This window comes from Acinonyx jubatus, chromosome E4, assembly GCF_027475565.1.
Source record: "Acinonyx jubatus isolate Ajub_Pintada_27869175 chromosome E4, VMU_Ajub_asm_v1.0, whole genome shotgun sequence".
Classification (NCBI taxonomy): Eukaryota; Metazoa; Chordata; class Mammalia; order Carnivora; family Felidae; genus Acinonyx; species Acinonyx jubatus.
Window position 1 is genome coordinate 54,719,491 of NC_069395.1, and position 13,841 is coordinate 54,733,331.

At 40.9% G+C, this 13,841-nt stretch overlaps 1 protein-coding gene across 4 annotated transcripts in view; it reads left to right on the forward strand.

The window, feature by feature from the left end:
- The window catches only part of VAMP4 (vesicle associated membrane protein 4), a 47,729-nt gene that overhangs the window by 10,425 nt on the left and 23,463 nt on the right, over positions 1-13,841 (forward strand). The window contains exons 1-2 of one of the 4 annotated variants that reach the window (XM_053208808.1): positions 9,550-10,217; positions 13,183-13,302. In XM_053208808.1, coding sequence (XP_053064783.1) covers positions 13,237-13,302 — 66 coding nt within the window. In that variant the 5' untranslated portion in view covers positions 9,550-10,217; positions 13,183-13,236. Of the gene's footprint in view, positions 1-9,549; positions 10,218-13,176; positions 13,303-13,841 lie in introns of those variants that run through there. The other 3 variants (XM_027046445.2, XM_015062271.3, XM_053208807.1) reach the window with 3 other exon arrangements.

The following is a 13,841-nucleotide window of genomic DNA, read 5'->3' on the forward strand; positions in this document are numbered from 1 at the left end:
GCCTTGCTTTGCAATTCTGTGTAGTTTAATATTTAAAAAAATTTTTTTTTAAATGTTTATTTATTTTGGGGAGAGAGAGCACAAGCAGGGGAGGGGCAGAGAGAGAGGGAGACACAGAATCCGAAGCAGGCTCCAGGCTCTGAGCTGTCAGCACAGAGCCTGATGCGGGGATCTAACTCCCGAACTGTGAGGTCATGACCTGAGCTGAAGTCGGATGCTCAACCAACTGAGCCACCCAGGTGCCGCTGTGTATTTTATTTTGATGCATTTAGAAATGTTACTCTGATAAGAGGTCCCTAGACTTAACCAGATTGGCAAAGGTTCTTGGTGCATAATGCCTGTCACTTAACAGGAGCGTTGTGAATGTTTCTTCGTGGTTGAGAGAATTTCTCCTATGCTTTTGTTACTGCTTTGAATCTATAATTATGCAAAGAATAAACCAGAAAGGCTTGTTTGGTCCTTAGTGAAAACCTGATTACATTCTTTTAGAAAAACGTTGTTAGAGATTTATTATTTCACTTTAACTTTTCATTCTCTGAAGAAAGTTTGAAATACATCTATTAAAGTTATTTGGATGTTATAATTCCATTCCTTCTACATAACTGTTCATGTATACTTGTGACCATAGCATCTAAAATTTTTTTTTTTTTACATTTTATTTATTTTTGATGGAGACAGAGCACAAGTCGGGGAGGGGCAGAGAAAGAGGGAGACACAGAATCCGAAGCAGGCTCCAGGCTTGAGCTGTCAGCACAGAGCCCGACGCAGGGCTCGAACTCACAAACCGCAAGATCATGACCTGAGCCGAAGTCGGATGTTTAACCGACTGAGCCACCCAGGCGCCCCAATGACCATAGCATCTAAAGTGGGGAACTGTGATTTGTGATATTACTTTAACTCAGTGAAGTGTGACTGTGATTCTAAGACCCAGCTTTTCAAGGATCGTGTCTTAAGCTTAGAAATGAGTGTGAGCAGTGATGCAGAATTTTCTTTGCTTAAAAGAAAAAGATTAAAAATGAAAAAAAATATTCACAACTCTAATAAAGGAAAATAGGAATGATAAATGCATATATATCATACATATAGAGGTTTAGATATAGCCTACGTACAGATAGAAATATGACGTAAAAGGAGATTCTTCTTGTCTAAGAAATCTGTGATCTGTGGCAGAAGGGGAGCTGGTTCAAGGATCTCTGATAAAACGTGCCTTCATTGCCAGAAGAAACCAGAATCCTCTTTTCACGCTTGCTCTCCCCCAGTCAGAAGCCATGAAAAGTGATGACTTCTGACTACTGAGGTGTGTCTGGGAGGACCTAAGAAACTCTCCTGTTTAGAAAACCCTCTCTACTTTCTTGCATAGTTGCTAGCAAATGAGCTTATCCCTTTACAGTACTTTAAGCGCAGCTTAGATAAAGTTCCCTTTCAGGTATGATGCAGTAAATTGAGACAGACCATTGCTCCCTCTAACAATTAATAGAAAACCAGATAAATACCAAAAACATCTCTATGAAGCAATCAGAAGACTGTTTAAGCAGGAATACAGAAAGGGCCAAGATTCCAGAGAAGGAACTGCGAAAAGGTGGTCTGCGTTTGCCCTGGAGACGCTTACAGATTTCGGGTGCAGGTAAAGCTCCTGAGCAAGCATCTGGGCTTTGCCTGGGCGGAGGACTGTTGTGGGAACAAAACAAACAAGCAAACCAGTGACACTTTGGGGTTTCCCAGGACCAGAAGGACAAAACTGCAATCTTAGAGAGCCAGGATCTCAGGGAGAAGGAAACAGTAATGAATTGAGGGACTCAGATATTTTTCTTCTCAAAATTTTGCTGAATTCTAAAGCTGTTTTGGGGTGGGAGGCTGAGATGATCAAACCACTGTTTTTCAGAGGCTTTTTGCTTAGCATCTTTATCAGCAGAGATGAGAGTGAATCTTCTTTAGAAGATTTTGGAGGATAATATCACATACATACACAATATTTCTTACATTCAGTATTTTATATTCCATTTTTAATACTCAATTATTTTATACTCAATAATCAGTACTGAATATCAAAAACTATTAGGTTGGGTGCCTGGGTGGCTCAGTTGATTGAGCATCTGACTCTTGATTTTGGCTCCAGTCATGATCTCATGGTCATGGGATTGAGCCCTGCATGGGGATATGTGCTGGGCGAAGAGCCTGCTTGAGATTCCCTCCCTCCCTCCATCCCTCCCTCCTCCCAAATGCATGTGCTCTCTCTCAAAAAAAAAAAAGAAAAAGAAACAAACACAACTATTAGGTATGCTGAGATAAGAGTCCTATGACCAAAAACCAAGAGAAAAATAGACAATAGAATCCAGCCCATAACTAATCCAGGATTAGATTAACAGACAAGGACTCTGATTAAAATGTTCATAAAAATAGATGAAACACGGACAATTTCACTGGAGACTTAGAATCTACTTTTTAATGGAAATTCTGGAACCAAAAATACAGGAACTGAAGTGAAGGGGGCCTGGGAAATGAGGAAGCAGGAAATCTGTGCCCGTGGCTGCTGCCATTGCTTTGGGGCATATGCCTCAGCTGCAGCTCTGGAGCCCTGTTGTCAGTGCCAAAGCCCTAAGAGCTAGTGCAGACTCAGAGGATTTGTACACACATTTTAAAAAACCAAACTTCTATTTTTTTTAATTAAAAAAATTTTTTAATGTTTATTTTTGAGAGAGAGAGAGAATGCGAGTTGGGGAGAGGCAGAGGGAGAGGGGGACAGAGAATCTGAAACTGGCTCTGTGCTGACCACAGAGATGGAGAGCTCAAATTCAAGAACCATGAGATAAAGACCTGAGCCGAAGTCAGATGCTTAACTGACTCAGCCACCCAGGCACCCCAAAAGACCAAACTTTTAAAATAGAAGTTCATACACTTGTCTTCAAGAATATATTGTTGAGGCGCCTGGCTGGCTCTGTTGGAAGAGCTCTTGGGGTCCTGAGTTCAAGCCCCACTTCGGGTGTAGAGATTACTTAAATAAATAAAACTTAAAAAAAAAAAAAAAAAAGAGTATACTGGGTTTCAGTAAATAGGTTCCAGAACATAAAGATGCATTCTTTTTTCAAGAATAATTTCTCAAGAATTCTCCAAATAATTCTAAGCACAAGTATGTTTTCAAGTATACTATCATGACATTTTAGAAAGTAATTGGAAAACTTATTGCTCTATCTATGAAGGATGGGGACAGGGGTTCAGTGATTGCCAAAGAATTTCCTTAAAACATTCCATAAGGATGGTTATCATTGAGTTTGATCCCAGAGAGATATCCTATAGTTAATCCCATATGCCATGTTCCAGTCCTGGGACTGCTTAACATTAAAGTATACATTCCAAGCAGATGTGATGAATTCAAAGTCACAGAAAAGATACTGTGAATTTTTCTGTTAATTCTTTTTTTTTTTTCTTTTCAAGTGGGGAGAGTTGGATGCTCAATAAACTCAAACAACAAGCATAAGTAGAGCAAGAAGGAAAACTACTGCTTTATTATTTTTTTTAATGTTTATTTGAGAGAGAGAGACAGAGACAGAGCATGAGCGGGGGAGGGGCAGAGAGAGGGGGAGACACAGTCTGAATCAGGCTCCAGGCTCTGAGCTGTCAGCACAGAGCCGGATGCGGGGCTCAAACTCACAAACCTTGAGATTGTGACCTCAGCCAAAGTCAGACGCCCAACTGACTGAGCCACCCAGGCACCCCAAAACTGATTTATTATTAATGATGAAAAATAGACATGCAATCTACCACAACATAGGGGAAAATTGGATAGGATATGGCAAGCTATGGATGATTCAGAAAGTTGTTTTCTAGTTAATGCTAATTAAAATTATTTTGTTTGTTTACACTTTATAAGTAAGATACAAAGATAAAGTGTCTCCAGGAAATGCATTTTGAAATGCCAATGAAGTTCAAGTGTAACTTGACTTGAATGAATAATGAGCTGAAATGACTGTGGAATCCCAAAATCAATATTTATTTAAATATTTAAAGGCAATGATATTGACTAAGGTTTAAAGTAATCACGTTGCCTCTGTTTCATTTCTTGATTTTATTTTTATGAGTCACAAACTTACATTGCTCATATTCTTTTTTCCTCTCCTGTTACCTTGAAATGCCAAAAGAAAATCAGTGCCAATAGGCCAGACTCTTTCTTGCTAGTCAAGCTATAATAACAATGAAACAGTTCAGAGAAAAGCAAATCTGTAAAAATGGAAAAACTCTATATTGTTTATAAGGTGACAAGAATGTATAAATATTGTTTTACTAACAGCTTGTGATATTCTTAGAAGATAATAAGGAGGCAGAGATTACTACTTGTTTGCTGCCCAGGAAATGAAACTGGTATTGAAAGTTAGTGACCGTGAAGTCATGCAGCAGGCTAAGTGCTTGTAGGATCCCCCATGCCCTGGGAATGCTATAACTTTTCTCTATCACTTCTCTTATTTTCTTCTTTCTTGCGTCTTTTTGCTCCTTCAAAAGCAAACTTTAAAAAGCATAACCCACTCAATAAATTAATTGTGTGCTTGTACTGTGCAAGATATGATGGAGGATAAAAAGGAATCTAAGTCCACATCCTTGATTTAAAGCAGTGAAAATGACCATTCTAGCCTGGATCTTCTCAGCTGCTCAGCCATCCTTTTGTTCACTGTGTTAAGTTCCAAAACTTATCCATTTTCTTTACACTCCCAACTGTAACACTGCTTCCTTGACCCTTCACATTGACTCTTGAGTTTTACTGAACATTTCTAGGTGATCTTGTGAGTTTCCCTAACTTCTTCTCTTTTCCATTTCAAAATTTCTCTGTATCTTTATCAGTCACTTCCTTTCTTCTTGCCTCCAAGAAAGGATTCTCTCTCCATCCTGCCCAGAATGTACCTCTGGTACTCTTCTAACCCTGATCCTCCCACCTCTGCAAGGGACATCACCCATCCTTATTTCTGTTTTGATTTTGCGTTACAGTCTCACTCTCTTTGTGGCTCCTTACTCCCCATTCCTATGTATAACTTGGTCATTTCTGATAGTACCTTGATTGTGCTGCTGCTTGAACTGCAATTTAGTGTGCCATTTCCCTTTACAATTAAATTTCTTGGAAGTGGAATCTATAATTTGCAATTCCACTAAAAAATAACTCTTACAAGATGCATTCCACATCCACAATGTTACTGAAATACTTCTTGAAAATCAATAATGTTCTGTGAGTCAGCAACTCTAATGGCTTTTTCTAGCCTTCATTCCCACTTTCCTCCACCCCCCACCAATTTCTCTGAAGTCTTTTTATTTTTTTTAATTTAGAGAGAGAGAGAACATGCGTGAGCTGGGGAGAGGGGCTGGGGGAGAGAGACAATCTTGAGCAGGCTCTGCACTGAGCCCCAGCACAGGGCTCAATCCCACCACCCTGGGATTGTGACCTGAGCCAAAATCAAGAGTTGCACACTCAACTGACTGAGCCACCCAAGCACCCCTGAAGTTTTTATTATTTTTTAACGGGGTTTTTAAGTTTTTTTTTTATTATTATTAATCTCTACACCTAATGTGGGGCTCAAACTCACCACCCTGAGATCTAGAGTCCATGCTCTTCCAACAGCCATCCAGGCACCCGTGAAGTTTGATGCTAATAACCCTTCCTTTTTCTTTTACACTGCCCTGTCTTGTCATGTCTGCTGCTCCAACCGCTTCTCATGGACTGCTCTCCCTATCTCTAATGCCTACCTTCTCCTAAGTGCCCTTTCCCTTAAATACATTCTTCCTTGGATTCTTCTTCATAGAGATAATAGTTGAAGCCGAGGATTCCCATGCTCTGGGAATTATAAACAATTTAAGCAGTGCAATTTATAATAAAGACACTGGGGCACTCCAACCAACAGATTCATTTTCAGATACAAGGTCTTGGCCCTATTTCAAAGATTAGTGAGTAAATGTATGATGATACCTTTGAGTCAAAATAAAAAAATTAAAGTATATCTGCTTTTTTAAATCCTTACCACTTTAACTGACTTTTTTAAATGTTTGTTTATTTTTGAGAGAGCAAGTGAGTGGTGGAGCAGCAGAGAGAGAGGATCCCAAGCAGGCTCTGCACTGTGGGCCTCAAACCCACAAATCATGAGATCATGACCTGAACTGAAGTTGGATACTTAACCGACTGAGCCACCCAGGTGCCTCCTGACTTTTTAAATTAACCAATGAACATCTGGTCTCAATTTCAGTGGGAAAGAGACTCTCTCCTGTAGTATACAAATGGTACAAAATACCACCCAATGAGAAAAGGTTTCCTTTCTGTGTTAGTCCGTTGAGATTGTTATAACAAAATACCACAGACCAGATGGCTTAAACAACAGAAATTTTCTAGAGGCTAAACGTCCAAAATCACGGTGCCGTCAGGATTGGTTTCTGGTGAGACCTCTCTTCCTGACCTTTTCATCTGGCTTGCAAGCCACTTTCTCAATGTGGCCTCACATGGCCTCATCTCCATGCCCACACACACACATGGACACCAGCCCTATCAGATTAGGGCGTCACCCCTATGACCAACGTCATTTAAACCTTATTATCTACCTAAGGCCCAGTTTCTACATACAGTCACATTGTGGGTTAGGGCTTCAGCGTATGAATTGGGAGGGGTTCAGGAGGACACAATTCATGCCAAATTCCATGCCAGATTCTCAGCCCTTCTGGGTTTTTTCGTATGTGATGCTCAAATGGAAGCAGAGTCCATGTACTGTTCTGCACCTTTTCTCACTTTACGGTAACATACAGAGAGGCACCTGCACGGCTCAGTTGGTTAAGCGTCTAACTCTTGATTTTGGCTCAGGTCAGGATCTCACAATAATGCCGAGCCTGCTTTGGATCCTCTCTCTCCCTTTCTCTCTGCTCCTCCCCCACTCATGCTCACGTGTTCTCTCTCCCTGTCTCTGTAAATAAATAAATAAATAAATAAATAAATAAATAAATAAATAAATAAAATATTTTAAAAACCACATAGAGATATTCTAAGTGAGTGCATGTATATCTACTTCAGTTTAATCACTATATACTGTTACCTTAAATGGATATTCCAAACTTGTTTCCTATTGCTGGACAGTTAAAGCTTCTTTTTTTTCCATGCTTGTTGCAAAAATCCTTTGAAGAATATTCTTAGAAAATGCCTTTATACAACTTGGGGAAGTATATCAGTGGGATAAATTTTAGAAATAGAATTGTTAGGTCAAAAGGAACTTAATATAATTTTTGACGTGTTTTACCACCCTGAACTTAAAAAAATTTGTAGCAATTTATACTTCCACCAAGTGTTGAAGAAAGCTTGTTCTTCCCACCTCCCACACCACAATACCGCGTGTACACATCTCCATCACTGTGTTGTCAAACTTTTTAATCTTTGCCATTGAGCTAGCAAAAGGATCAAATTTTCAAATTAGACTCAGAAATCAGAGATCTTACCATTTTAAACTGTACTAATTTCAAAGATACCACTGACCAAGAGGCACAAAATAGGGAGAGGTTCAGGACTCAGTGCTGTTTCCCAGGTCCTTTCTTCCTGCGTTGGGTGCATCTCTGCCTAAGATCATAGATGTGGTTTCTAAGTAAGGTATGTAGTCACCTCACTTACGCAGAAGCAACCAACTCAGTTTTGGAACATCTCCATTACATGCTGAGTTACATAAATTACATGATATTTTCCAGTCATGCACCTCAAATCCACAGATTTCGGGGGTGTTTACCATAAACAGTCCCAGCCCAGGAATATCTTACTGAAGGAATTCCATAGATATCAACTCTCCTTACTAGCAAATACTATTAATTTGTTTGTCAGGAGGTCTGTTATTCCATATTTCTAAGAATTACATGCTTGCTTGCTTTTCTAGGGGTATTCCTCTATAAGGGGAGAGAATGTATTACAGATCTGCTGCTAAATTCCTTCCTTCCCGGCAATGATAGATGAAAAATGGTATTTGATTTACATTTTGGCTGATGTTGAACAGTTGGTCACATGTTTAGAATTGTTTTGTACTTTTTTTTCTGCCTTATGGGAACAGAGACAACAACAACAAAATATTGAAACCTGCAAAGTAGATGAATCAGTGACAATTACTTTAGCAGACTTAAGAAACAAGAATCCTAAGCAGGCCATGAAGCAACCTGATTTACACGGCTAAACCCTGCATAAATAAGGCTCGGGAATTAGAAGTGCTAGGTAACTCTGAGCATGATGTGAGCTAAAAACAGGAGGAATAGAAAGTTTAAGAATCAATCAGATGCTCAGGGGCACTTAGGTGGCTCAGTCAGTTAGGCCTTCCACTCTTGAATTGGGCTCTGGTCTTGATCTGAGGGTCATGAGTTCAGGCCGCTTTGTGCTCCGCTGGGTGGGAAGCCTACTTCAAGAAAATAAATATATCAGATGAAAGAGAAATTATAAGAAAATTGGAAGATGAACATCTGAATAATTAATTGAAGCTCAAGAAAGAGAAAATAGGCTAAAAATAACCAAATAATTCAAGTTGGTGAGCCTGGAACCCTGTTCTGACCTTACATCCAGTGCTGTTTATATCCTTTCAGGCTTACTGGTATATCTGATTCATAGTAACTGTAAAGTGACATTTTCTATCCTTTCCAAAATATAGGGGAGAGTCAAAGGGACTTTGTTCAGGTGATTAAGGGGTGGGACTGGCATTACCCCTCCCCTCAGCAATCTTACCAAAATGGTTGGCAGAACTAAAGAATTATGGTTAAAACAAAAAGAATTAGTTATACAAGTTACGCAGCGAGGTGCTCCTACAGCTCAATCACACTCTTAAGTTGTGTAAGTAAGAAAGGCTGATGCTGTAAGTGCCTCAGACTCTAACTGGCTAAGGCACCAAAGGAGGGAGACACTCCATAACAAGCAGATTTACAGACGTAAAATCACCTGTGGAAGAAGGAAATAACTTTTGGGTCATCTGTGGGGTCTAGGGTAGTGTCACCATTATGCCTAAGCAGAGAAACTGTAAGAAGCTTTCCTTCTAGGTGGGTGGTGTCTGTCCAAGTCAGCCTGGGTCTGAGTAGTAAACTCACAGCGAGTCTAACGCCAGGTTTTCAGAAACTTCAACTGACAACCCACGGCTGTTTCTCAGCATCCCAGGATGATTGAATCAGAATCTCAAAGTAGTGTTTGCGCATTGTAGTTTTTGCGCATTGTAGTTTTTAAAGCTTTCCAGGTGATTGAACTTTAGATAATCAGAGTCATCCCAGCCAGGGCATCTTCCAGTTAGGTACGTTTTAACTGAAAAATGCCTGCAACGCTGTATCAACAAGGGACCCACACGTAGTAAGTGAGAAAGATGCGTGATGCACAAATGATCGGGGTGGGGGGAATGAGTAAAACAGTCCAGCAGCGGCGTGCGTGGGAGGAATGGCTAAATGAAACAAGGGACCGTAAAAGCATTATCTAGAATGGTTTTGGATTACTATGCCCATCTAATTCAGGCTTGGAAGTTTAAATATGATACTGAGGGGGTGAAGGGAGAGGGTGAAAAGAACAGTGGACAGGCCATACAAGGGTGATTTCCTAACTGAAACCTGAAGGCTCCGGTGTCTGGACCTAGTTATTTTAGGTTAAAAAGAATACAGGGGAAAGAGCACGGAGTCCTCGTCCCAAATCTACCCAAACTAGCTTGCAGCCGCCAGTAAATCTAGACCAGAGATTCCTAACGTCTAAAATAAAGTGGGATTCGCAACCCTCAATAGCTCCCTGCTAGTCTAACTGCATCGATAAACAAGGGGTCACTTAGAGCTTCCGGAAAGGCCCAGACAATCCGAAGTAGTTCCGGGGCTGCGAACCATCCTCCTTGTTTTCTACTCGGTTTCTTTAGCCAAGGGTGATGGGCTGCGCCCAAAGCATCACCTAAAAGCCTCTTCCACCCGTCCCGGGCTTGTACAGCGCGCGCCCTGAGGGACTTCTCCCAGCTTCCTCCGCCTCCCCTGGAGGCGCTCCACTCACTCGATTCCTTCGACCATCTCCGCCGCCTGGGCCCGCCCCCTCGCCCGGCGCCAGGCCGCGGAGCGCCGATCGGCTCGATGAGCGGGGGCGCAGCTGCGGCGGAGCGGCCGACGCCGAGTCCGCGCCCACTGTCTCCCCCTCCCCGTTTTCTTTCTGCGCTTCCCACTCCTTCCCCCGCCCTCCCAGCGCTGTCGGCCCCGGAGAGCTGCCCGAAGCTCCCCGGGAGACTCAGGTACTGGCGCCGGCCCTCTCGACGGGAGGGGCTGATGTGAGGAGGAAGGAAACGGAGACGACGCCCCTGTTCCGCCGCGTCCCAACGTCCGCGTTGGGCGGCGAGACCCGCCTGGGGCGGGCGGGGGGGGTCGGGGAGGGACCCCGACTGGGGAAAGGCTGGATTCGGGCCAGGTGTTGTGGAGGAGGACGACCTGGACGGGGGTGTGCGGGAGTGGGGGGAGAGGGGGAGAAGAATGGCAATTGAAGGGTGCTCTGGGAGATGGAACAGTGGAGGGCGTGGGGAGGGTTTGAGAAGAGTGGGAGGCACCCTGGAATGTGAGTGGGTATCTTGGGGTAGAAAGGACCAGAGTTAGGAGCAGATGTCGGAGGACGAGGCCTGGTGCGACAATTGGGGTGGGGGGGGCGGGGAACCGAGCTACTTGCTGGAGGGGATGGATTTGTTTCATTATTTAAAGTCAAGGGAGAAAGAGCGCCAACGCTGCTGTTTTATAACGTCCAGGTGACGTGAATCATTACAGTTTGATAGTTTTTGTGAGTAACATCTCCAAGCCGTGTCCAAGTCACATATTTCCGTGAAACTGCATCAGTCAAGACTGTTGATGGAGATAAGGAAGAGGAGTCAGAAGGGAATGGAGGCGGGGAAAAGGGAAACCTCTGCCCAGATTCAAGCTTTGTGTGAAATGAAATACATAGGGGTTTTTGTTCTGTGCCTAAAGCAAAAAAGAGGCCAACGTTTACTAAACAAGTTAGAAGTGTATTACATGTAAAGACATTGAATAGAAAACTACTGCCTCTTAAAAAATATATATACACGAAATTGTAAACGTATGGTCATGACATAAGCATATGGTGATGTGACATTTTTAGAGTGAATTGTGTATTGCTGTTCCACTCTCAGTATGAAATGCATGATGAAAGCTCTTATTTACATATTTACCCAGACACAAATCCCTGAATTCATGTGTAATGTTTGCAGGGGAAAGTGTAGGTAGAAATATATGCCTGATTTCTGAGCATTCTTTATTTCTACTAGTTATTTGACACAAATCATCAGTTGCATAGTTAATCTTGCCTGATGCTTTGCTGATGGCTTTTCTGTTGTCAGACACTTTTCTTGTCTCCGTGAGGCTGGTCCTTGGATTGTAGGACCTGATTATGGTGTTTGCTCATCATTAAACTTGTAGCTTTACTGTATATTTCATAAAGATGTAAGTCTGCCTGTTTGGGGGATATTAAAGAAGCACCTTTGTTGGGTTTAAAATATAAATAACATACAGGTATAATTAAAAGCTCAGAAAACTTGCTTCCTGTTTTTTCCTGGAGTCTGTAATATTTCTGTGTGAATGAATTATTCTGAAATCAAAGTATGAGGAATAAAATGGGCCAGATGTACATGACAGAAATATTGTGGGATGAACTCTAGAACTGTTACTTAGGTAGCAAGAATTTGATTTTTGTTACAAGTGATTAGGTTTCTGATTTAGAAGCATTTCTTATCAAAGAAAAGTGTATCAATTTGTTTTGATAGGACACTACCTTAAAATATTACTTTTATTTGGTTTACGAAACTGGACTCTGGGCTTGTATATGTTAACTAGCAAACTGATGCCTAATTAAAGATCTTAGAGGTGATTTCTTATGGAAAGGGAAACAGGGCTGCTGGGTTGTTTATAGGGAAGTGGTCTTTCTAGAACAGAACTGTGTAACTTGATAGGCAGCTAATTGAATAAATATTAAAAGTGATCATGCATAGCCATTGGTTAATTTGGGTCTATGTGTCTGCTGTTTCAGTCGGTAGAGGGAATATTAGTTACTTTTCCTAAATTAAATTCTCTTTTAGCTTCTTAGTGCCTACTTTAAAGGCGTATCATATAGACTAAAAGAAAATACGTGTAAGTCACTGAGCACAATGCATACCACATAGTAAAAGATTCAGTACTTTAGCTAGTAGCTATTCTCACTTTTTATCCATCTTCTAATCCAAGAAACTGAAAACTCATGTTTGCATGTCAGCTTTTTCTCCAGAAATTTTGAATAAGCTGCATACTCAAGCATTTTCTTGGAAAACCACAATGCATATTAGCATATGAAAAGCTGTGAAACTTTCTGTAGGAAAAAAAGAAATAAAACCAAAACCAAAGAAAACCAATAACAACAACCAAAAAAACCCTTCAAAACAGCATCCTGGCTCTGTTTAACACAGTATTTAATAAACATCCCTTTTCTTAGAGCCTAGTGCTGTGCTTTAGAATAGGGTGTTATAATTTACAGAATGTTTTTGCATGAATTATCTGATTGACCCTGCCAACTCCATGCAGAAGCCTAGAAATCACTATTTCACACTTGAAACGGAATCATGGTTTAATCAACTAACTAAAAATTAGAGAACTAGGAGTGTTCTGTCTTCTAATTCCAGGTTAAACTCTTAAAGCATTTAATGCCTCATTTTCTCCAAATTTCCCCCACTCCTAGGCAATCTGCTCTTTAGTTTTATAAAAACTTTCACTAGGGGCACCTGGGTAGTTCAGAAGTCGTTTTAGCTTCCGAGTCTTAATTTCGGCTCAGGTCATCATCTCTCGGTGCCTGAGATCAGGCCCCGAATTGGGCTCTGCACTGAGAGCAAGGAGCTTGGGATTCCCTCTCTCTCTGTCCCTTCCCTGCTCGCACATGTGCTCCATCTCTCTCAAAATAAATATTAAAAAAAAAAAAAAAATCACTGATTTCCCCCACATGTTCTCTTTCACAAGTTACAAGTTACATCCATTTTCTCACAGTTTTTAACTTTTTTATGTATCAAGGCCTGGCATGGAGGACAGCATCCCCCGGAATGAAGCAAGTGGGAAGGCAGTGGTTGAAGTCAGAGAAGTCAAGGAGGCTCCACCATACAAGGCTTTGAACACTATTTAAGTACTTTAGCTTTCACCCTCAAGTCTCAAATATAATGACATGCATTTTCCCTTAAGGTGGCGAATACTTGTTCTGCTGGGAAACAGAGAAGTACCTCTTGAGTAAAAAATATGCCTCCCAAGTTCAAGCGCCACCTAAATGACGATGATGTCACTGGTTCTGTGAAAAGTGAAAGGGTAAGTTCAGAATCTTCAGTTTTTAAACAGATTAAAAATATGATTTCATTCCTTTTGTAAATTGTTTTAGAAAAATCTAAATTTTATGGCTGTATTCTACTTTATATTTTTTTCTTCATAGTAAATATTTAAAAGTATATGTTCCTTAGATTGGTGATTCATTTGAATCCTGCATCCATTATTGATCAGATTATGCTCACTGCTTCTTTCTAGTCTTTCAAAGAGAATGTTAAATACACAGGATCTTATTCAGAACTCTGGGCCAAAATTGGTTGGAATTGAGAGTTTTTAAGATTTTAGTAAGGTAGTTAAGTGCATATTATATAACAGCCTTTTTAGTGTCTGGAGCAGCACCTCCAAGTATGTTAGTATTTCTCAGAGAAATGTCTGAATAGTAAGTAAAGCTAACATCAGTTCACGCCAGGTTTTCCTCCAAATGAGTTTTGGCTGTAAACTTACAAAACCTCTTGGTTTTCAGAACTTTTTAGATTTTTGAAATTGCAGATAAAGAATTCTTGTTCTGTAACTGTCCTCGGAGT